The sequence below is a fragment of the Phyllopteryx taeniolatus genome, chromosome 17 (assembly GCF_024500385.1).
Source record: "Phyllopteryx taeniolatus isolate TA_2022b chromosome 17, UOR_Ptae_1.2, whole genome shotgun sequence".
Taxonomy (NCBI): Eukaryota; Metazoa; Chordata; class Actinopteri; order Syngnathiformes; family Syngnathidae; genus Phyllopteryx; species Phyllopteryx taeniolatus.
The window spans coordinates 17,263,391-17,288,469 of NC_084518.1; the positions used below are offsets into that span (position 1 = coordinate 17,263,391).

The following is a 25,079-nucleotide window of genomic DNA, read 5'->3' on the forward strand; positions in this document are numbered from 1 at the left end:
CCATTCCCGAGATACCGCTGCTATGGATCTTTCAAGCCTAGCGACGATCAGAATAGCCGCCAGAATCGCTCGTGAGCCTCACAGTTATTCTCATCCTTTACCAGTTTCGTACTCTCAGACCCGTACAGACAAATGAATGTCATATGTGTAAGTTATGCCAGTACATGGTGCAAAAAATGTTGGCAACTGCTGTACTGTGCTGTAAAAATATCAACGACATCATCGATTAATGGACTGCGACTCGACTTTCGTCACGTTATAGCTTACTACATTTTATCTTTTGTCGTTCGAGCCCAATATGGCGTCTGTTTGAGGAAACATGGTATTTTAAACATCACTCTCTTGTTTTGGATATACTGTAATTAGAAAGGTGCAGGTGTACCTAACCTTTTGACCTCGTAGTATACAGTATGTGTTGTAAACTCCCTCTGCGCGTTCATCTCCCTAGTGGGTTCGTAGGGTTTGAAAAGGTGCAGTTGGGAGTGGGGTGGGAGCGGATGCGCCTGGTTGCCTGAGTGCAGGTTAAGCCACTAATTGGTAGCAAAGGGAGACGGGTTGCCAGATTGTGATGGCTACCAGGAGGGGTCGTTTAAGGAGGACATCTGTTCCTGCCGGTGAGCAGCCGCCCTCGCAGCTCGCCGCAGTCGCTCGTCGTCTTTTCACAGCAACGTGATAACGTGGACGCCCCCCTCGACTACAACATGGGCATGAAAAGGGTTGCACAGCTGGCCAATATGTTCTTGTCCTGATGCATCTATATAATGTTTCTTCATTATTAGGCCCTCACGGAATCGCTTTGATTATTATTCTTTCGACAAGTAGACTTCCAACAGGATGTTGCCCATTTTGGTTTGAAGCAGTCATTTTGGGGGAATTCCTTCGGTAGCCGTCCCTGGAACCTTAGAAAGACTCAACTTCTGTCACCAGTTTCACCAATTGACACCAAATTGGGTGGACATGTCTATCATAAAAAGATGCAGAAAACCCATGCATGAAATCAAACAGGAAGTCGGCCAATTTGGTATGAAGCAGGCATTCTGTCTGGATTCCAGGGATCTTATTTTGGCAAACTCTTCCAAGGGATTACGCCCAAATGAGCCCCGATTGGAAGCAGGCATTCTAGACAGATGGGTGATGCTAAATTCCCAAGTTTTTATGGCTATGCGGTTAATATTGATGGAGCTACGTATGAAAGTTTGAAGGATTCGCCATCAAAAAGGGGGTTCATATTATTGGATAGGTGCTCGCATGATTTGACATAAGTTATCCTCGTATACAAATCTCTACCTTTGTTTCCCGTCCATCCGTATCAGGATACGCCATCCTGCAGGCCATCATGGAGAGGGCAGGGCAGAACAACTGGCAGGTGAGCGCCATCTGCGTGGAGAACTTCAACGACGCCAACTACCGACGGCTCCTGGAAGACCTGGATCGGCGGCAGGAGAAGAAGTTTGTGATCGACCTCGAGGCCGAGAGGCTGCAGAACATGCTGGAACAGGTCGGCCTCAAAAGTAGCACTGAGTTTCACGGTATTTCTGTCTCGATAGTATCATATTTCAACAAGGAAAACTAGTAACACCATATTATCACAATATTTTGGTTGCGGTACTGATGGTATCACAATATTTTGATGATTATGAAGATAAAATCACGATATCTTTGCCGTGATGAAGATTGTATCCAAATATTTTTTACACCATATCCATTGTATTTCTCGGAAATCAGTTTGTTTGTTGAGAAATACATCAGTACATTCAAAGTTGTGTTTACCATTATTTTCCTGTATAATAATCTGGTGCTTTGGCGTGCTAATGGCGAAGATATATGAGTGTCTTTCTCTTTCGATGTATCCAGTGTGGTTGGCTTTAATCAGTTCGATGTTTGTCTCGCAGTCTTTGAGTTAGCTAATAGGAAAAGATTGGAAGTGGAGAGCAGCCTGTTCTGATCTCTAGCGGCGTTCTACTTTGGCATAAACACGCTCACCTTCCTCCTCCCCCTGCGCTCGTCTTCCTCACATCTTTCCGCAGGGGCAAATGGTGTCTGTTCAATTATTCAGCGAATCTCCATTCTTGACATCTGCCAAGCCATTTACGTTTTACACACATGGGGTGCTTTCCCCCCCCCCCCCCCCCCCCCCCCCCCAAACAGCAGCACACGTTGCGCTTAACAAGCTGGTGTGATGTCATATTTAGTGGTTGCGGTCAAATTTCACTTCAAAATCATAACGTGATTTTTCCAAATAATATATATTTCCCCATGATAATCATAGCAAAACCATATTTGCCTTGAATAATGTTTGCATCATGACATTTTGCTCTGATAACGATAGTGCAGTATTGGGATACTTATCCTTTGTTGACAATAATATAATGAATTATATTTTGCCCATGATAACAATAGTCTCTCGATAACATTCCCTCTGTGACAGTAGTAGCAGCGTTATATTTGTAACCAGATGGTATTATGAATAGCTTTTCTATTTATTATGAATGTGAGATTTCCGAGGTAACACACATTTCCGCTCTGCACTTTTGTACTTTCTTTCAAAGTCGCCCTTTGAAGCTGTTAGGTTTTTATTGTATTATTATTATCCTTGCGAGCTCTCCGGAGAGATTTAAATTGTTTCCATTTTTTTCTCGCTGCTTAGTTCACACTCTCACTAAGTGGCTGTCCAGTGGGATTTTCCGGCAGATGTCAGCTTTCAAAATCGTTTTTTATCAACACGTTAACTTGTGTGTGTGTGTGTGTGTGTCACACCGAGCATTGTCTGAAGGTATTTACGTCCGGTCACGCTAGCTCGCCCGTCACGCGCATGGCTCAACACAATTAACGTGTGATGATGTCACGCGGTCAATTTTCCGTCTCTTTGCAGATCGTCAGCGTGGGGAAGCACGTCAAAGGCTACCATTACATCATGGCCAACCTGGTGAGGTCAAAGGAACGTACTGATTGACTTGTTTTTTTTGTGCAATTGAAACTCTTAATAAGTCGAACACCTTCACGGTTGTGTAATGGAGTAAGTCGAGCGAATATTTTACTACGAAAGCTTGCTGTTCGAACTGCCGTTGAGAGTTTAGTTTGACAGGAATCAAAGGATTAACTTGTGGGCTTTGCTTTTCTTTGTTTTTTCCCCCCCCCCTATGGTTTACATTTGATTATATTTTTCAGAGTTTTAGCACAGCAGAAGTTTGAATATTATTATTTGCATGATTTCCTATAATCTTGATTGATCTTAGAGGTTCTTCTGTATTCCATTCGGAGTGCTCTGTTTATGTATTTTAAATGAAGTCATGACCTAGTGGCCTACAGTAACCTAAATTCTAATATTTGCTCCATTCAATTGTATTAATTTATTCCCATTATGTAGTGTTTCTCTTGGCTGCATTTCTTCCTTCATGTTGAATTTTTTTGTCCAATCGGATTTCAGCCTCTGTGTTGCCATGTCAAGCTCATCTGCCCTTCAGAGTCAGTATAAACTTAAACTATATTAGGAACGGGACAATCAAATTTCAGATTCGTCCTCACAGGGGCAGAGCGTTGGCCCTCGATGACATCATCATTATTCGATCATCTGATTGGTTAGTCAGAGCAAAACCTGTTACAGCCAGTTTTGACTGCCAAAAAACTTCTATGGCAATCTGTACACGTTAATATATTTAATAATCAGCAACTGTGGTGAGTATGTTGTATTTGGCTTAGTAATGTTATTAGATAAATATTGATTCTGCACTGTTCCAGGTGATCTGTGTGGCACAGTTGCCGTTTAATTGCATTTTTTAATAATATTGATGGTTTCTAGAATTTTCACATGGTAGTGATGGTATTAAGAGATGGATTAAGTCGATTAAGTCCCCACTGACGGCCCAGGTACCTAATACACGGCCCACCGTTGCAATAAATGCATCACTGTCTTGATTTCGCTCAAAAAACTGCCAAATAGAACACTGCCCCTACTGTGAAACACGGAGCTCCTCGGTTATGTCCTGGGACTGTGTTGCTGCATCGAGTATCCTGTATCTGGTCAGGGTACAATGACATCTCAGTTCAATTTCAGTCAATTTGTGTTTTTTATTACAACTTATTTCAGTGACAATTGTGGAACCAAGGTATAATTTTGTCCAATATTCCATCGTGGAGGTGTTGAAAGGCAAAACGAAAAGGCAATCAGCGCACCCTCCACATCTACGATTTCTCCCGTGACGAGTCTTTGTGCTCATCGCCCCCTCAAGGGTTTTAAGGACATCAATCTGGAGCGCTTCATGCATGGCGGCGCCAACGTGACGGGCTTCCAGCTGGTCGACTTCAGCAATCCCATGGTCATCAAACTGATGCAGCGCTGGAACAAACTGGATCAGAGGGAGTATCCGGGCTCCGATGCACCGCCCAAGGTAAAGCCTGCACACGTAATATGATAGATGTTGGTGAAAAACTATAGTATAACAATCATATCATATTATTTTGCCCAAGTTAACAATAGTGTAATGATAGTTTACTCCAAAATGCAGATAAATATTTTTTACCCCTTATAGCAATACAACAATCAGAATGACAATATCAGTAGTGCATATACCGATATTTTGGCAACAATAACAACAGTATCACGATATTTTGTATTCCATAACAATAGTATCATGATCATTTTGCCTAAGAAATAATAGTGTCACAATATTTTTCCCTCAATACAATAAAAATAGTATCAAGGTATTTCACTCAGATAACGATAGTACCATGATATTTTTTCCTTGACAACAATAGTATCACAACAGTTTGCGCTTGATGACATTAGTATTCCGATATTTCACCCCGATAACAAAAGAATCACAAGTCTTCCCACCATAACGATAGTATCACAATATTCTGTCCATCAAAGCAGTCTGAATACAATATCAATAGAATTACAAAATTTTGACACGATTAAAGTAGTGTCTCGTGATATTTTCCCCTCAATACAATAACAATACTATGAAGATATTTCTCGCCAATAACTATAGTGTTACAATAACTTTCCCTCGGTAACAATGGTATTCCGATATTTTTTCCTCGATAACAACAGTATCCCAACATTTTGCCCACAATGACGATAGTATTTGGATATTTTATATATTTTATAGTATCACAATTAGTTTTCCTTCAATAACAATAGTATCACAATATTTTGCCTACAATAACAGTCATATGTGGATACAAAAGCAAAATATCACAATATTTTTGCCACTACCAAGTCTGTATCTGTATACAATAACAATAATGTCACTCCAATAACGACACTATCACAATAATTTACCCTCGGTAAAAATGGTATCACAATATTTTTTGTTTTAACAATCGTATCACAAAATCTTGCACACTATGACAATAGTTTTTCATTATTGAATCACAATTTTTCTTACCTCAATAACAAAAATATCACTATATTTAGGACATGATAGCAAAAGTATCACCAGAATGTGGCTGTGATAACAATCACGGTATATTGCTTTGATAACCGTAGTATCATGACATTTTGCCTGGAATAACAGTCGTATCTCGATACAATAACATTAGCATTGCGATATGTTTCCCCTCAAAACAGTAAAAAAAAAAGTTAGCACAATATTTTTCCCTTGAGTACACTAGTATGGCAACCTATTGCCCATGATAAAAGTCATTTTTTTCAATCCAAAAACATAAGTATCACATTTTGGCTAATAAACCAATAATATCACAATATTTTACTCTAACTCTACAATCAAGATATTTTGATATTTTAACAACAATTTTTGAATTTGTACATCTGTAACCAGGTTGCATCTTGACTATGATGTAGAAAATTAGATTTAAAGTCATAAAGCCAGAAAACAAGAAAATGCAAAGCATTCATTAGCCTGTTCGTACAGTCACGATCGGCTTGGCCTCGTCCACCTCGTCATTTGCAGCCAGGTGACAGAATGACCCACTTTACTATTTTTTTATATATTTTTTTTCTTTCGTCGCACAGATAGCAAATGGCAGTGGGGCAAGAAGGCAGTCAGCAAAATGCCCGCCTCGAGCAAATCGTTTTTTTATTATTATATTTACGAAGCAGCTGCAGTGGTGTGGAAAGAGTGTGAGTCAAGCTTATGTACGTGTGTATCCGATGGATCGAACCGCTTCAATTAAAAGTTTACACCATGGAGCAATATTGCACAACTCTGTGAGTGTGTGTCTGTGTGTGTGTGCGTCTTCTCGGAGTTTCTCTGTAAAGTGCTCTCGCTCCTGGAAATCCATTCACATCCGTGCAGATGACGGTATTTTTTAAATATTTTAAAACGAGGTTGTTTTGCACTCCTAGGGTCGAGAAAGGTTTCCAGGAAACATTTGAATATAACCTTAACAAAATAATGAATCATCATCATAAGCCTCACTTCACACCTCCCGCATCCCTGACCAAAGCCACGGCCGTCACTAACGTGCACGAGACATGCACTGTACGAAACGTGCTGTAAACAGTGCTGCTACGTCGGTAGCATGACTTACTTATGTCGGAAAGTTGCCTAACATGATATGTTACATGTTGTATTTTTGGGAATGTACAACCCCAATTCCAATGAAGTTGATACATTGTGATAAACGTAAATAAAAACAGAATACGGTGATTTGCAAATCATGTTCAACCTATATTTAATTGAATACATTACAAAGACAAGATATTTAATGTTCAAACTGATAAACTTGATTGTTTTTAGCAAATAATCATTAACTTAGAGTTTTATGGCTGCAACATGTTCCAAAAAAGCTGGGACAGGGTCATGTTTACCACTGTGTTACATACATTCAATAAATGTTTGGGAACTGAGGACACTAATTGTTGAAGCTTTCTAGGTGGAATTCTTTCCCATTCTTGCTTGATGTACAGCTTTAGCTGTTCAACAGTCCGGGGTATCAGTTGTCGTATTTTACGCTTCATAATGCGCCACACATTTTCTATGGGAGACAGGTCTGGACTGCAGGCAGGCCAGTCTAGTACCTGCACTCTTTTGCTACGAAGCCACACTGTTGTAACATGTGCAGAATATGGTTTGGCATTGTCTTGCTGAAATAAGCAGGGGCGTCCATGAAAAAGATGTTGCTTGGATGGCAGCATATGTTTCTCCAAAACCTGTATGTACCTTTCAGCATTAATGGTGCCTTCACAGATGTGTAAGTTACCCATGCCATTCGCACTAACACAGCCCCATACCATCACAGATGCTGGCTTTTGTACTTGCTAAGGACGCAAGTTCAAAAGCCAGTGTTCCTGAGCCCATGTAGTCATATCCTTCACACATTGATGTCATTTTTTTTATGCAGTGCCGCCTGAGGGATCAAAGTTCACGGGCATTCAATGTTGTTTTTTTAATAAAAAGAATTTTCATGCACAGACATTAAAGAGTTGCTGAGCCCAATAGAACACTGTTGCTAGCCAAAACAGGAGCACCTAAATGGTCTTTTAGTGACATATGGTCGCTCCACAATCTTGTGTGCGTTCATGTTTATGTTTATAGTCCTTTATTTTTTTGTTATACAACCCACTGACATTTGACCTAAATTGTAACAGACTGGTAATATTATTTCGTGTTTGTACATCTAAAGGCCTTCCCCCGAATTAAAGGCCCTGCGTGTACGGTATGTAAGTCCACGCTGCGGGCCTCTCGTCAGAGTGAAGAAGAGAACAATAATGTCACTGCGAGCTGTGCGCTAATGAAAAGGAGTCACCGCCAGCCGGAAGCAAAGCTGATGAACTCCCGCTAGTCGGGATGATTAAAGTCAGCCTTTTTTTTTCCCTCCCCGCCTGGGCTAAACACTCACTCTTCATCTTTGGACCACCACCCTCTATTAGTTTCCTGTATTTGGGGAGGGTAATGGATGGCTTATAAGAAAGGCAAGGGCAAATAGTTACACAGTCTTCAGGTCAAAGATAAATGAGGGGCGGCTCATATGTTGTTCCTGCGCATCATGTACCTGTTTTGATTTCTTGTGCAGCCCGTCTAGGTAGCAAACTACAAAATGGTCCCACATCATACAACCCCAATTCCAATGAAGTTGGGACGTTGTGTTAAACATAAATAAAAACAGAATACAATGATTTGCAAATCATCCATTCATCCATCCATCCATTTTCTGCCGCTTATCCAAGGTTGGGTCGCGGGGGCAGTAGCTTTAGCAGGGACGCCCAGACTTCCCTCTCCCCAGCCCCTTCATCCAGCTTTTCCGGGGGGATCCCGAGGTGCTCACTCATTTCGGCCGCTTATATCCGGGATCTTGTTCTTGTGCTTCCTTCTTTACCACAACGGATCAATACAAAGTCCGCATCACTGCAGACGCTGCACCGATCCATTGTTCCCTCACTCGTGAACAAGACCCCAAGATACTTGAACTCCTCCACTTGGGGCAGGATCTCATCCCCGACCAGGAGAAGGCACGCTACCTTTTTCCGACTGAGGACCATGGTCTCAGATTTGGAGGGGCTTATTCTCATCCCAGCCGCTTCACACTCAGCTGCGTACTGCTCCAGTGAGAGTTGGAGATCACGGCTTGATGAAGCCAGCAGAACCACATCATCTGCAAAAAGCAGACATGCAATACTGAGGCCACCAAACCGGACCCCCTCTACGCCTCTGACAGGGGATTCTGCCAGACGTTCCCAGCAGACCCTCACAATACGTTTGGGCCTGCCACGTCGGACCGGTATCTTCCCCCACCATCGGATACAACTCACCACCAGGTGGTGATCAGTTGACATCTTGCTTGTGAATGACTGAGCAATTCAGGGAAGCTTCTTTTATACCCAGTCACGGGACCCAGCTGTTCCCAATTAGCCTGTTCACCTGTGGGATGTTCCAACCAGGTGTTTGATGAGCATTCCTCAACTTTCTCAGTCTTTTTTGCCACCTGTCCCAGCTTTTTTGGAATGTGTTGCAGCCCCGCCTCCTGCCCAAAGATAGCTGGGATAGGCTCCAGCACTCCCGCGACCCTTGTGAGGAGAAGCGGCTCAGAAAATGGATGGATGGATGTTCAACCTATATTTAATTGAATACACTACAAAGACAAGATAAATTAATGTTCAAACTGATCAACTTGATTGTTTTTAGCAAATAATCATTAACTTAGAATTTTATGGCTGCAACACGTTCCAAAAAAGCTGGGACAGGGTCATGTTTACCACTGTGTTACATCACCTTTTCTTTTAACAACATTCAATAAACGGTTGGGAACCGAGGACACTAATTGTTGAAGCTTTGTAGGTGGAATTCATTCCCATTCTCGCTTGATGTACAGCTTCAGCTGTTCAACAGTCCCGGGTCTCTGTTGTCGTATTTTACACTTCATAATGCGCCACACATTTTCAATGTGAGACAGGTCTAGACTGCAGGTAGGCCAGTCTAGTACCCGCACTCTTTTACTATGAAGCCACGCTGTTGTAACACGTGCAGAATGTGTTTTGGCATTGTCTTGCTGAAAAAGATGGCTGCTTGGATGGCAGCATATGTTTCTCCAAAACCTGTATGTACCTTTCAGCATTAATGGTGCCTTCACAGATGTGTAAGTTACCCATGCCATTGGCACTAACACAGCCCCGTACCATCACAGATGCTGGCTTTTGAACTTTGCGTCCATAACAGTCTGGATGGTTCTTTTCCTCTTTGGCCCGGAGGACACCACGTCCACAATTTCCAAAAACAATTCGAAATGTGGTCTCGTCACACCACAGAACACTTTTCCACTTTGCATCAGTCCATCTTAGATGAGCTTGGGCCCAGAGAAGCCGGTGGTGTTTCTGGATGTTGTTGATAAATGGCTTTTGCTTTGCATAGTAGAGTTTCAAGTTGCACTTACGGATGTAGCGCCGAACTGTATTTACTGACATTGGTTTTCTGAAGTGTTCCTGAGCCCATGTGGTGATATCGTTTACACATTGATGTCGGTCTTTGATGCAGTGCCGCCTGAGGGATCGAAGGTCACGGGCATTCAATGTTGGTTTTCGGCCTTGCCGCTTACATGCAGTGATTTCTCCAGATTCTCTGAAACTTTTGATGATATTATGGACCAGTCCTCAGAACTGTGAGGCTGACGCTCTAACCAGTCGGCCACCGTGGCGCCATATATATATATATATATATATATATATATATATATATATATATAGGCTGCAAACTACTTTACTTTTACTACTGTCATGACTCTATACGTATGATCAATATAAAATTTCATGACAATCTTTTAACTACTGCAGAACAGTAGTTTAACTACTACTTAATTCTGACTTGAATTTTATTCTCTATTTCAGAATGGTCCCACAAAAATCAGATTACACATATTTTGTTGGTACTGCTCCAGAAGATGAACAGATGATTGATTTTTTGGGGGTGGGCACGTCTGTCTTGGCAGAAAACTCTTCAGGCTAAAACTACTACTCAATTTCTGGTGCTGCCATGGCATCTACAACAATTGTTATTTTATTTTTTAACTCAAAATGGTACCACAAAAAGAAATTTGCATCAGTACGTTACATGACATTGTTGGAATTTGGAGTTCTTACCTGTTTCAATTTCTTGTGCAATCTGTCTAGGCATCAAAGTGTTTCGGCTTAAACTACTTTGAATAGTGTTAGCTTCTCTTTGAAAACGGTCCCACAACTTACTTTGCATAACATTTCATTTGCATTAGGGTTGATGGAACTACTCCAAAACATGTAATGACTTCAATTTTTTGTGCTGCCCATTTAGGCAGGAAATTACTTGGAATTGTTATTTCCCCTGTGACAATGGTACCACAACACACGTCACATTACCACCGTAGCATTACATTGCATGCTGATAGAAGTGCTACCGAATATTTACCTACATTGATTCCTTTTGCACCCTGTCTAGGCAGTAAACTACTTTTGTTGTCTTCTGTGTCAAAATGGTCCCAGAACAAACTTTTATTAGCAGTATTCAATTACATTACGCTGTTGGACCCACTACAGATCATGTTTCAGATTCAGTTTATTGTGCTTCCCATCTTGGCAGCACACTAGTTAGTTCAAATTCTTTTCACTTTCTTTTGATCGAAGAACAAAACTTCAGCAAAATCAAGGTTAGAGTTGCTCCACAAATTCCAAAATTGAATCTTGGACTTATCGTACCTTCCAGTACACTTCGGCGTTGACGTACGACGGGGTGATGGTGATGGCCGAGGCCTTCAGGAACCTGCGCAGGCAGAAGGTGGACATTTCCCGACGGGGGAACGCCGGCGACTGCCTGGCCAACCCTGCCGCACCGTGGAACCAGGGCATCGACATGGAGCGTACTCTCAAACAGGTGCGATCAAAGGAAACGCCGGGTGACGTCCAAGTGGTTCGAGTTTGTAAAATAATCCCCCCCACCCGCCACCCCACCCCCGTGGGAGATAATGTCAAGTGAATTAATTTCTGTTTCTGTTTAGGTGCGGCTGCAGGGATTAACAGGTAATGTCCAGTTTGACCACTACGGCCGCAGGGTCAACTACACAATGGACGTGTTTGAGCTGAAGAATAACGGACCCAGACGGGTAAAGCAATCACGCCGTGCTTCCTTCATACCTTCATCACATAATCCACAACCGCTGCGTTTCTAGCCGCGACCGCCAAAAAACCCGCTTTATTCGCTGCGGATGTGAATTCAAAATATGGAACAACACCATATTTACATACTGTATATGCACACCTTACGTTTGACAAATACCTGACTTCATATACTCACCTAACTTCAAATAAATGACTAAATTCAAATCAACGCAAATAAGTGCCTTGTTTTAAATAAACATTCTGTCGAATAGATGGCTTTTTAAAAAGTAACCTCTTACTTCAAAAAGAAAATATATGTGAAATAAATGCCTCACTTTAAATGAATGCCTACTTCAAACAGACACCCAACTTCAAATGGGCAAATTCAAATAAGTGTCTAACTTCAAATGAATGGCTAACTTTAACTCAACTCCATACTCCAAATAAAAGACTTCAGTTCAGCAGTTTATTTCAAATACAGGTTTTACTTTAAATAAACGCCTTACTTGAAATAAACTTTGCTCCAGATGAACATCTTCCATCAAATAAAAGGCTTACTTCATACAATTTAAATCAAATTGATGCCTTACTTACAATAAATGCTTCACTTTAAATAAATGCCTGTCTTTCGATCAATAAAAATGCCTTACTTCAAACAAACGGCTTATTTCAAATAAACCACATACTTCAAATTAATAGCTGACTTCAAATAAATAGCTTACTACAAATAAATAACTGACTTCAATTAAACACCTTACTTCAAACAAACGGCCAACTTCAAAAAAACACTCGACTTCAAATAAACAGCTTACTACAAATAACTGACTTGAATTAAACACCTTACTTCAAACAAATGGCCGACTTCAAACAAACACCTGACTTCAAATAAACAGCTTACTACAAATAAAAGACTTCAATTAAACACCTTACTTCCAACAAATGGCAGACTTCAAATCAACAGTATCTCAAAATATGGAATATAAAGCCTGAATCAAATGCTTTACAAATGCCTTACTTTAGATCAATGTTTCAAATAAATACCTTGCATTAAACAAATGGCTTACCCCACATAAAGCACATACAAACACGACTACCAATGAATTCCTTACTTAAAGTAAGCGACAGACTTCAAATAAAAAAATCTTACTACAAATAAATGGCTGACTTCAAATAAACACCTTACTTCAAATACACAGCTGATTTTAAATAAACGCCTCACTTTAAAATGAGCTGTCAGCCACTTTTCATTAATTTTGAGAGGATGAATGAATGCGAGGAGTGAGGACGGCATTCTGGGGGGAAATCGTCAAAAGAGTGAGAGCGATGGCGAGCGGTTTGCGATGGAGGTGGCGAGGAGAGCGAGGGAGCAGGGAGGAGCTTCCATCAATCAGATGCTGCTTTGGCCCGTCTCCTCTCACACGGCGAAGGTCCCGTTAGGACACACACGATGTGTGCGTGCGTGCGTGCGTGCGTGGGCGTTTGTTGGTCGCCCTCACATTTGACACGTTCCTTAATCATCCACGCTGGAGGTGGAAGACAATCACAGCCCATTGCTCTCTTTGTTTCAACAGCATCCATCCGTGGAACAGATGCTTGTTTTGGCCATCAAAGCTTCCGTTCCGGTCGTCGTACGGCCGGTCGGCCGCGTCGGGCGTACACAGCCCGTGACATCCGAGGAGACTTGAAATCGTCTGACGCACAATCATGCTCAAAACGAGCTCAATTTGCGGCGTTTACGCCAGATTTTTAGGCAAAAAAAAACTTACCTCAAATAGACGCTTCCTTTTTCCACCGTTGGTAAAAGACTTTGCACGTTCAGCATCCATTCAACATTCTGTTAATACAAAAAGAAATAATTCTCTGTCCACCAATCAGTGAACAGCGTCGTGTCTGGCTTCACCCATTGAGAAGCTTTTGTACTAATATATACCTCCCCTGAAGTAAACATCCTCCTTTGAGTAGTGCCCGGAGAAAACCCACGCAGGCACGGGGAGAACATGCAAACTCCACACAGGCGGGGCCGGGGATTGAACCCCGGTCCTCAGAACTGTGAGGCAGACACTCGTCGTCCACCGTTCCGCCAGTGCAAAACAATGATTCACAAATCAGCTTACTTAAATTTAAAAACCCTCCCTTCAGATAATTGCCAGAAAATTAAACGCCTTTAAAATAAATACCTTACTTACTACTTATTAACCCTACCCCTACTTCAAATAAGTATTACTTAACATAAACTAGTTCATGCAAATAAATGTCTCTTCAAATACTTACCGCACTTCAAATTAAAGCCGTATTTCAAATAAATACCTCCCTCAAAATGAATGCCTTGTATCACATAAACAACCCCTTAAAATAACCACCTCACTTAAAACAAACATCTTACGGCCAATAAATGCCTCTGTTAAAATCAATACCTTATTTCAAATAAGCGTATCACTTAACAGAAACTCCTTACTGCAAGTAAATGTCTCTCTTTAAATGTATGCCTTATTCAAATAAACGCCTTACTGAAAATATATTCCCCGTTAAAATAAATACCTTGCTTCAAAAAAACACCCTCCCATTAACCAAACACCTTACATAAAATACATGTCTCACTTAAAATAAATGCCTCACTCAAAATAAACCCCGCAGTTTAAATTAACCCCTTGCTTCAAATAAATGCCTCCCTTCAAATAAACAGCGTGCTTCAAGCTAAACCCTCACTTCAAAATCAATGTTTTACTGCAAATAAATGCTTTCCTTGAAATCAATGCCTTAGTGATTAAACGAAGGGCCAGTATCCTCTGCCATTGTGCAAATGAACACAAGTAGCGACACGTGAATAGTCTTCGCCTTAGGCGGTTGTCATCTTACATTGCGCTTCCCTCAGATCGGCTACTGGAACGACGCCGACAAACTGGTGCTGATCCAGGACTCGCCGCTGCTCCCCAACGACACGTCCGGCATGGAAAACCGCACCGTGGTGGTCACCACCATCATGGTAAGAAAAAAGCCCGTCTGCATGGACTGGTACTATCATCTTTATGATTAGGAAGGATTTGTACTGCCAAAAGGCTTTGTTTATTACAATTTGCTGCAAAACGACACTGATCTTAAAAACACCTGAAGGAAACGCAGGAGACCCGACATGGGTGGTAAACTATGATGCCAGCTGCAATTGTATCCCTCATTCTCGGTAATTTGCGCTCAGTATTTGCACGACAACAACGACGTGCTTACAATTTCGCCACATGCTGTTTGTACCTTTGTAATGTGGCTGCTCATTTAACGCTATTTAGTAGAAACCCACACGAAAAAACTGCTCAAAAAAAGCACAGAAGCAGTTATTTATGAAACAGTTCCAGATCAAGCTTACACTGTAAAAACTCACATCAAACCAAGAATAAATACCTCAAATTAAGGCTCAGTGTGCAAGATATTTCTTCTTACCAGGCAGTATTGTGTAAAAGCATTTAACTTGTTTCATTTTTTTCCTCCTTAAAAAGCTTCAAAACTGTTCTAGCTTGTTATTTTGATTTATTACCGTTGATGAGTAAGTTTATCTTAAAATATGAAACATCATAATTCTATAGGTTTTGATAGTATAAATTGGTAGGGGGTTTTGAAGCTTATGTTTACAGTGTTCCCCACATTATCAGAAATTCATCTCTTCGCTTTTTTTTTTTTTTTTTTTTTAAACCTATCCTCTGTTATACACTAAAATACTTTCCTATTTCTGAGATGATTGGCCGGCGAACAGTTCAGGGTGTAATCTGCCTTTCGCCTGAAGATAGCTGGGATAGGCTCCAGCACCCCCGCGACCCTCGTGAGAAGAAGCGGAACGGAAGATGGATGGATGGATTTCTGCGGGGAAGCAGTGCACCATCAACACTGTGTATAGTGGGGATGGGTGCGCTGCTGACCTCGACTCGGGACGTTGTGAGCCGGTGGGGAGAATACTTCGAAGACCTCCTCAATTCCACCGACACCACTTCCCATGAGAGAGCAGAGTCTGGGTTCTCTGAGGAGGGCTCTCCTATCTCTGGGGTTGAGGTCACCGAGGTGGTTAAAGAGCTCCTCGGTGGCAGGGCCCCGGGGGTGGATGAGATTCACCCAGAATTCCTAAAGGCTCTGCATGTTGTGGGGCTGTCCTGGTTGACACGCCTCTGCAGCATCGCGGACAGTGCCTCTGGATTGGCAGACTGGGGTGGTGGCCCCCCTTTTTAAGAAGGGGGACCGGAGGGTGTGTTCCAACTACAGGGGGATCACACTCCTCAGCCTCCCTGGGAAGGTCTATTCAGGGGTGCTGGAGAGGAGGCTCCGTCGGGAAGTCGAATCTCAAATTCAGGAGGAGTAGTGTGGTTTTCGTCCTGGCCGTGGAACAGTGGACCAGCTCTACACCCTTGGCAAGGTCCTCGAGGTTGCATGGGAGTTCGGCCAACCAGTCTACATGTGTTTTGTGGACTTGGAGAAGGCGTTCAACCGTCTCCCTTGGGGGGTCCTGTGGGGGGTGCTTCGGGAGTATGGGGTACCGAACCCCCCGATACGGGCGGTTCGGTCCCTGTAAGACCGGAGTCAGAGTTTGGTCCGCATTTCCGGCAGTAAATCGGACTCGTTTCCGGTGAAGGTTGGACTCCACCAAGGCTGCCCTTTGTCACCGCTTCTGTTCATAACTTTTATGGACAGAATTTCAAGGCGCAGCCGAGGCGTAGAGGGGGTCCGGTTTAGTGGCCTCAGTATTGCATAACTGCTTTTTGCAGATGATGGGGTTCTGTTGGCTTCATCAAGCCGTGATCTACAAATCTCACTGGAGCGGTTCGCAGCCGATTGTGAAGCGTCTGGGATGTGAATCAGCACCTCCAAATCTGAGACCATGGTCCTCAGTCGGAAAAGGGTGGCTTGCCCTCTCAGGTCAGGGATGAGATCCTGCCTCAAGTGGAGGAGTTCAAGTATCTTGGGGTCTTGTTCACGAGTGAGGGAAGAATGGAACGGGAGATCGACAGGCGGATCGGTGCAGCATCTGCAGTGATGCAGACTTTGTATCGGTCTGTTGTGGTAAAGAATGAGCTAAGCCGAAAGGTGAAGCTCTCTTACCGGTCAATCTATGTTACTACCCTCACCTTTGGTCACGAACTGTGGGTCGTGACCGAAAGAACAAGATCCCGGATACAAGCGGCCGAAATGAGTTTCCTCCGCAGGGTGTCCGGGCTCCCCCTTAGAGATAGGGTGAGAAGCTCGGTCATCCGGGAGGATATCAGAGTAGAGCCGCTGCTCCTCCACATCGAGAGGAGCCAGATGAGGTGGGTGGGGCATCTGATTCGGATGCCTCCCGGACGCCTCCCTGGTGAGGTGTTCCGGGCACGTCCACCGGGGACGACCCAGGACAAGCTGGAGAGACTACGTCTTTCGGCTGGCCTGGGAACGCCTTGGGATCCACCCGGAAGAGCTGGATGAAGTGGCTGGGGAGAGGGAAGTCTGCGCATCCCTGCTAAAGCTACTGCCCCCACGACCCGACCTCGGATAAGCGGTAGAAAATGGATGAATGGATGAAATGACACTTTAACACACACGAAGCAGCCACACATCAAAACAGAGCATACAACCATTCTCAATACATCTCTTTGTCTTGCTCTTAATCACGCTGCATCTCTTCCAGTAGACCTCAGTGCTGCCGAGCATGTTGTGGCACAACCTGGTCCTACACCGAAAGCATGAAATTCGAAATTCGGACTTGCCTGTACAGTGTACTGTAAAATCTGCGATACAGTGAGGGAACACTGTAATATAGCTTAAGGCCAGTTAGTAAGACAGGCTTTTGGCACGGCAGGGGATTTTGCGAGAGCGTAAACGGAGCGGCCGAGCGGAGGCGCGGAAACTGAGGTTTGGGGGTCAACAGCTCAGCACAATCCTCCCCTCTTTTCAGCCCCCAGTGAGGAACCCCATTTTAAGAAACTGAGCCCCCAGCTGGACAGCAAGCGGGATATGACACAAGAAGACGAGCCCAAACCAAGCCCGAAAGACACAGCGGCCGTGTTAATGGACGCCCCCGTTTAAAAAGCAAACGGAGCCGTAATGGAGTCCCCTTGAGAGGAAAACGAAATGCAAATGGGAGGAAACGAGGATAAACACGCCGCTGTCTTTGTCCTTGTGTGTCACGCATTTCACGCTCCGTGTTGTGATCACAGCATCCGTCGATTTGGGATTCTTTTTTTTTTTTTTCCGCCCACGGAACCGCTCTGCCGAGCAGACAGTGAATGTCAAAGTGATTTCCTGTTTTGCTGTAAATCTGTCAATTGGTGCAGACTACCTACGTTACTCAGCTCCACGAGCCTCACCGTAGATTACACGGACTAACGATCAAGTGTTTGCCATGTTGTAATGATGTTTTATTGTACTCAACAAACGTGGTTGGAACCATATGTTAGCTTCACGCTAACATAAACAAACCCCAAATAACGACTTGCATCATCCATTTTACTGTCACAAGAGATTTCATAGGTCAATTTTGAAGCAACTGAGGCAAAACGGATTCATTCTCAACCACTTTGCCAGACCTGACATCACCCGCAGAAACGTTTATTGAAGTAAGGTGTTTATTTTTTGAGAAGGTTGTTTATTTGCAGTTATTTAAAGTAATGTTTAGTGGAGCTACGTTTTTATAGAACTTGAACTAAGTTGTTTTTTTCAAACAAGGTATTTATTTGAAGTTATTTGTTTGAAGTCAGGCATTGAGTTTTTTTATGTAAGGTTTTTAAGTGAAGTTTATTGAACGCAGGCGTTTCTTTGAAGTAGTGTGTTTCTTAAGTCAGGCATAACTTGTTTATTTGAAGTAAGCCATTTATTCGAATCAGGCCTTTATTTTAAGGAAGGTGTCAATTGAGATTTTGGCAAGTTGAAGTTTTTATTGAAGTCAGGCATTTATTTGAAGTAAGGTGTTTATTTTAGGTCCGGCATTAATTTGAAGTAAGATGTATATTGTGGTAATATGAAGTACGCAGATCTTAACGACACTTGAAGGAAATGCAGGTTGTTTGAAGTAAGGGGATTTTCCTTTTTCAGTCAGGCTCTATTTGAAGCGGTGTTTGCTTGAGGTAAGTTGTTTACTTCAAGTCAGCTGTTTATTTTGATGTTTACTGTTTTTATTTGAAGGCGGCATTTATTTAAAGTAAGTTTGTATTGGAAGGCAGGGCTTTATTTAGAGTGGCAAATTGACTGTTTATTTGAAATTAGGTGTGTATTTTAAGTTAGGTGTTTATTGTTTTTCCAGCTTCCTTGGCCAGCACCTTCACGGCCACTGCGCTCATCACTCATGCCAACGTTGGACTGTAGGCCATTTATGGTCCATATCCATATATCGATCTAATATAATGTCTTCAATCATCACGTAGTGAATCCTTCGCTGTTGTACCAAACGGAGAATAGGGAGCGCAAAAACAAGACGTGATTCCTGTAAAGCGATTATGAGCGGCACGGGGGAAGAATCTTTGCGACTAAAGGCGTCTTTGTATTTTTGCTCTTTGTCTTGAAATCCCCGTGAAATCAGCCAGATTCGCCGTCAGTCTTCTAGTGTTTTTGCTGTTCCCAATGATATTGTTCTCACAAATACATAAAGCAACGTTTGAAAATCATAAAGGAAATGTTCCTAGTTAGTACACTGTAATAACTGCAGTACAGAGCCTCTTGAACGCACAACTGCAACCACGGAACTCCAACTCCTTTCTACAAGGGAATTAGATAACATTTAAATGCGAAATAATTTTTCAATGAGGTGGCAAAATCTCTCTGAATGTTCTGAACTCCTGTTTTAATGCACTGATAGCTCAACTTCCCATAACCGACAGTCTTGGTTAAATAAACACTTTACTTGAAAAGAGTGGGAAATTCTGTCATTCGCAGACATTCTAGCCTCTGCTACAACTCTAATACTACCTCCAAAGGCAGAAAAGTTTATGGGTCGGCTTCCTACCCCCATTCCGCGTTGGCGGCATTACAGCAACATAGGGGTGAAGAAAAAAATTAATAAGGTTGTCATTTACAGGTAGGTTAAAAGGTCTAAAGATGCCACTCCGGCTTTGATACTACCTCTGAAGCCGGATGGAAGTGGGCAAAGACTCCATTCGGTTGGTGCATCCAAGCGTCTTTGAGTTTACCTTGTAGTGGCTTGGGGCAATGTCAAAAAAATGTGTGGAATAAATTGGGCCTTGTTCTCAATATGTAGATGCCCGCCTTGTATGACAAAAGTAATTTGTTTGGAAACACGCACAAAGCAAGGCCGGCGTTCCATTTCGATGACTCCGGATTCTGTTGATCCAGAACCTTCACCGCCTCTCCCATTTCCTCTCCCAATCCGCCATCACTTGGAAGTCTGGCTTGTATTTGCAATCACCCTGTCTGACGGCAGCTCATTTTTCACTTCCCATCAGCTTTACCTGCGCTTTCTGCTTAGTCATGCTTCCCTCCCGTCTGTTTGATTCTGTGTATCATCCATCCGCATTAACATTTTGATGATTTTTTTTTTTTTTTTTTTTTAAACCTCAGATTGTGCTGTGCATATGCAGCATGAGGCCATCACGGCGATTACTCGTGCGTGGCTTTTTCTTTTTGTTGTACCACAGAGGGAGTAAAGAAAAAAAAAAAAGTGCATCTCCCAGCAGGACGTGACGGTTTAAAGACGTAAGATTTGAAAGCTGAACCGCTTTCTCCTTCGATGTTCATTTCTGTAATTGTTTGCTTGATGTGCAGCTTTAAATCAACCACGCGGGGGTACGACAACGTTACACGCAGTTGAAAAATATTGGGGTCGTTGTGATAGTGGTCATGTGACCAAAATTTACCAGAACAGGCTGCTACGTGTAGATATTGCAGCATGTGGCAAAGGATATTTATGAACACTGTTCCAAAGTGACTGTAAACAGTTGTGTTTTGATCTAAACCATTGTATATTTATATTTTTATTTATTTATATATACTGAACCCTGCCACAAACAGCGAAAATTGATGCCTTACACGACTGCAAAAACTAGCTCGACGCGGCCGCACTGACGCGCGGTGTTCGGCTGCTCGTTTTCATGAGTGGTCTACCGTCGGCTCCTGGTTTTCCTACCATTCAAAATCTGAATCAGGTCGCAAAGTCGAAGCTTGAACAGCCCATCAAAAATAAGTTTGCATGTCTTAAACTGACCGTGTTTTACAATAATACAAACCGGCACTATATTTGTAAAAGCAAATTGTGGCGTCATCGAATGGTAGCAATCAATGATTGTCCACATCCTCTTGAAATATCCACGCTCTCCTTTGTTGTCGCCCGTTTCCGCAATCCGCTTCGTCCTGAAAATCGTGCCATGTTTTTTGTAGTTCAGATGTGCTCAATCGCTTGGTGTGAGGCGAAGAGTTGCCATCTGTAATTGTTTCTTTTTTTTGCAAAGCTTCACTTCAGTTGCGTTCGATCGCATCGCCCGATATGCGACGGGCCTTTGGGATGACATCGGAGCTATCTGATGGTCCGCTCTTGCAAATCTAAAGTCTTAATCATCCGGAAACAATACGTTTGGCGTGAGAAAAGTAATAGCGACCTTGTTCCGAGCTAATCGCATAGTTTGCTCTTTGACAATTTGGGTTCGTTCTGTGATGGAACTGCTATTACGTGCTATTCGTAAGACAGTTCAGGGGTTGGCGCTATTCTGAATTTTGTTCGTAAAACGGTGACGACGTATTCCTACGACGCTGCTCAAACTAGTTCATAACCTGGAAACGTCATATGTCGATACCATCGGAAACCAAGAGCCCCGTGTATCTGAGATCACAGAAAAACGTTGCGTTTTTGTTGCTCATGAGTTAAAAGTGACGCTTAAGGCAGCCATTTGACTCTGAAATTCATGACCACTGCAACTTCCATCCATCCGTCCATTTTCTGAACCGCTTATCCTCACAGGGGTCGCGGGAATCACTGCAACTTGTTTTGCACTCATGTAATTTGCCCCCAGCCTCCCCTTACACCGCCGCTTACTCTCACCTAAATGTTATTGATGGTTGTATTGCAAAATAAATATTTACTTGTCAAATACTAAAGGATATGGTCTCCATTTACCGGACGAGTTGTTGTAAACTGTTGACATGTCTGTGCCATTCTGTCGTCCGTTGCTGTGTGACATCCGTCTGCCCGTGTCTCCGTCTGACGGTGCGCTTCACTGGTTGTGGTCCCCCCGGCCCCCTTTGTGTAGGAGGGTCCCTACGTGATGCTCAAGAAGAACTGGGAGATGTACGAGGGCAACGACCAGTACGAAGGCTACTGCGTGGACCTGGCTTCCGAGATCGCCAAACACATCGGCATCAAGTACAAGATCTCCATCGTGCCCGACGGCAAGTACGGCGCCCGGGACCCGGAAACCAAGATCTGGAACGGCATGGTCGGGGAGCTGGTGTACGGGGTGAGACGGAACGTTTTGACACACTTTGAGTGTTGCAAGTTAACCGGTGTATGTAAAAGGGTGAATGCGAATCCCACCTTTGCTGGTTTCTGCATGAAAAGCAAAGGCGGCTCCGTGTCAGGTCTTCAACTTGAAAGGTTTCACTGTATTCATGTTTGTTCGTACAATTGAGTCACGTACGCACTGCCAATGCTTTTTGTTTCAAGAAGCAGACAAGTGAAATCATTGTTTGTTCCGCCACCTTTGGACTAATTGCGTTAATCCGTCACTCTCCCGGTGTCGGATTAATGAAGCGCTTTACGTTTCCATCAGAGCTCATGCAAAATTAAACGCCACGTCACGCCATCAATAAATTCCCGCACCCTCGCTCCCCACCCGCATTTGCTCACACGCAGCCATTTTTGTGTGTTTTGAGTGCCCCGCCCCACTTCAAATTAGTTTCAGTAATTCAAAGCACCAGCCGCAATTATGGGAAGGTCCGAGTGTAATCGAGTTTGAGTGCAGCGAGGAGAAGATTTATGTGCACTCTGGGCTTTTACGGCTACTGTGCAACCGAACACGTCCAGTGAAGTCCTCTTTAAAGAAAGCTCATCCATAGCACAAGATGCAATTAGGTTTTTTTGCTGGCTTTTTGTTGTTGTTTTCTGTATAACTTCGATCTTCCACATTACAAAGTTGAGGTCATGCAAGTGTGCAAATTAAAAAAAAAAAAGACACCGGTTTACTCAGAACGTCAAGAAACTTAGGACAAATCGTCAAACACCCGCCTCTGCTGGCTTTCACGTGATAGTGTTTCAGACAGCGTGGCTTGAAAGTGGCTCTGGATCTTCGTCCAGCCTAGTTCTCAAGTCATGGGTGGAGAAACTCGGTGAGTGGGCGATATTATGCAAATTAGCTGCACGGTGGTGCCACAATTCGGCAAAATTCCAAACGGCTCGCTTGCATGAAAACAATTAAAAAAAAGAATATATTATTGTACTTTATAAAAACATAGAGCAATAACATAATAGAATGTAAAAAAAAATCAACAGTTTGTGCATCATGATTTAATGCTGCAATTCAGTTCCTTGTTCTGCTCCTTCTGGTGTGCTCACCTTGGCCACCAGAGGACAGTATAATAAAGGCATGCAGACACAAATGAAGAGGAATAGTTCTCTGACTCAGTAAGAGAACTCATTTTTCCGAGTGGGGGAAAAATATATGCCCATGAGTATTATATATCTGTCTATGTATTTCTTCGAATATCTGTCGCTTCAAGGTTTCTAACACTCGAGCAACTACCGAAGCTAATCGTTAACATGTCAAGGGCGTTTTCCATTATATGTTAGCATTAAACTAGTGGACAATTCTTAAGCAAAGTTGTTTAGCTGTTGTAAATACATAATTGTAATACATGCATTTCGTGGGATGGTTCTGTATACTTTAACTGGATGTGGCATTAAACAGTTTGAGACCTCTTTTTTGGATTCATTGTTCACTATTTGCCCAACTACAGCTTGATTGCGAAGTAAGTTGAATTGAGTTCCCTGCCACCATACAGAGTTCGTATTCGTACAGTATTCGTGTTGCATGCGTGGCCCAGTGAGTCCATCTCGGATTGGCCGTTTACCACGCGCTTAGTTCAGTGTTACTCAAGTTACCATTGTACCTCAAATTCCTGCAAGTGGAAATGTGTTTTGAAAGATTTGTCATCTCAAGTACTGTGCAGAGGTTACAACTGAAGGCGTAGACGGGAACATCTAAGCACGCGGAAGCTGTCAGCAGGAAGACTTTGCTCAGCGAGCGCGCGCCATTCTTCTTGTTTCGTCTCGTTTTCCCCAAATGCCGCTCTGCTGCTTTTTACTTTGCCAAGTCTTTTAACACCGGCTGTCATCTATTTTGCTGAGGATAAGAGAACTTTAAATCTCTTTCATTGGAGTGTCAAGTGGTCAAAACTACGCTCGGAAAGCTCTTTGTTCCCCCCAGTAGAGCAGATGAGGCCAGGAAATACCGACATTAGTGCCCAATTGTAATCTGCTGTGCGGATTTTCAGCAAGCCGGTGACTTTGCTCTGTCCAGTTTCTGCCCCCCAGTGTTGTAAACATATTATTTGATCCTCCCCGGATTGTCTTCCCTAGCTTCTCGTCATTAGAGACACTTTCCTTGGTACTTTCTTTGTCTTGTCTTCGCTTTATCGCTCTAAGAGAGTCTAAATTTGGATTGAGACGACATGCTGATCAAGTTTCTGAACAAACGTACAAACTGCCACTGAAAGTGAACATTTGTGTAGAAAAACTACTGTAAAACACCTAGAAATCCCTCAAAAGTTGCACATTTTAAAATAAGATTTCCTTAAATCCCATACACTGTAAATTGTGAGGGTTAAAATAAGACTACCATAAATCAGCCAACAGTTGCACAGTTTAAAATAAGACTACCGTAAATCCCCTGAAAATTGCACAGAATACGAATCCAGTAAGTCCCCTAAAAATTGTACACATTTAAATAAAAGAGTTGTAATCCCCCAAATCCGTGCTGGTTGACATGAGACTTCAGTGGAAAAAAACTGCCATAAATCTCCCAAACGTTGATCATTAAAATAAGACTATGGTTAATTATTCAAAGGTTGCGTGGGATAAATTAAGACTGCCACAGAACCCCTAGAAATTGCACAAGTGAAAGTAAGAGTAAGACTAAGTAAGAAAAGTTGCACGGGTTAAAATACGACTACCGTACAGTACAGTACTCCCAAGAATTGCACTGCCGTAAAGATCTCAAAAATTGCAGGGGTAAATCCCTTAAAAGTTGCTCAGGTTACCATAAAATTACCAAGAATCCCTCAAAGGTTGCAAAGGTTAAAACATGGCTACTGCAAATTGGCCCAAATCTGTACATATTACAATAGTTGAAATAAGACTACCGTAAATCCTTGAAAAATTGCATGGGTTAAATTAAGACTGTCACACTATGATAAATTCCCCATAAGCTCCACATTTTAAAACAAGTTTCCCATAAATCCCCAAGAAATTACACAGGTTAAAATAAGAGTGCAGTAAATCTCTGAAAAGTTGCACAGGTGAAAATAACTACGATCATAAATCTGCCAAAAGTTGTATGTTAAGATAAGGCTCCCATAAAGCTCAGAAAAGTTGCACAGGTTAAAATAA

The 25,079-nt window shown here is 42.7% G+C and overlaps 1 protein-coding gene across 4 annotated transcripts in view; it reads left to right on the plus strand.

Annotated features, from left to right (window-relative positions):
* The window catches only part of gria4b (glutamate receptor, ionotropic, AMPA 4b), an 89,842-nt gene that overhangs the window by 46,179 nt on the left and 18,584 nt on the right, over window positions 1-25,079 (plus strand). For 3 of the 4 annotated variants that reach the window (XR_009785295.1, XM_061752871.1, XM_061752873.1), the window contains exons 4-10: window positions 1,314-1,498; window positions 2,873-2,926; window positions 4,230-4,388; window positions 11,133-11,300; window positions 11,425-11,529; window positions 14,397-14,507; window positions 21,727-21,933. Coding sequence is in view for 3 of the 4 variants with exons in the window: in XM_061752871.1 (XP_061608855.1) it covers window positions 1,314-1,498; window positions 2,873-2,926; window positions 4,230-4,388; window positions 11,133-11,300; window positions 11,425-11,529; window positions 14,397-14,507; window positions 21,727-21,933 (989 nt within the window). In the remaining variant the exon portion in view is untranslated. Of the gene's footprint in view, window positions 1-1,313; window positions 1,499-2,872; window positions 2,927-4,229; window positions 4,389-11,132; window positions 11,301-11,424; window positions 11,530-14,396; window positions 14,508-17,429; window positions 21,575-21,726; window positions 21,934-25,079 lie in introns of those variants that run through there. The other variant, XM_061752874.1, reaches the window with a different exon arrangement.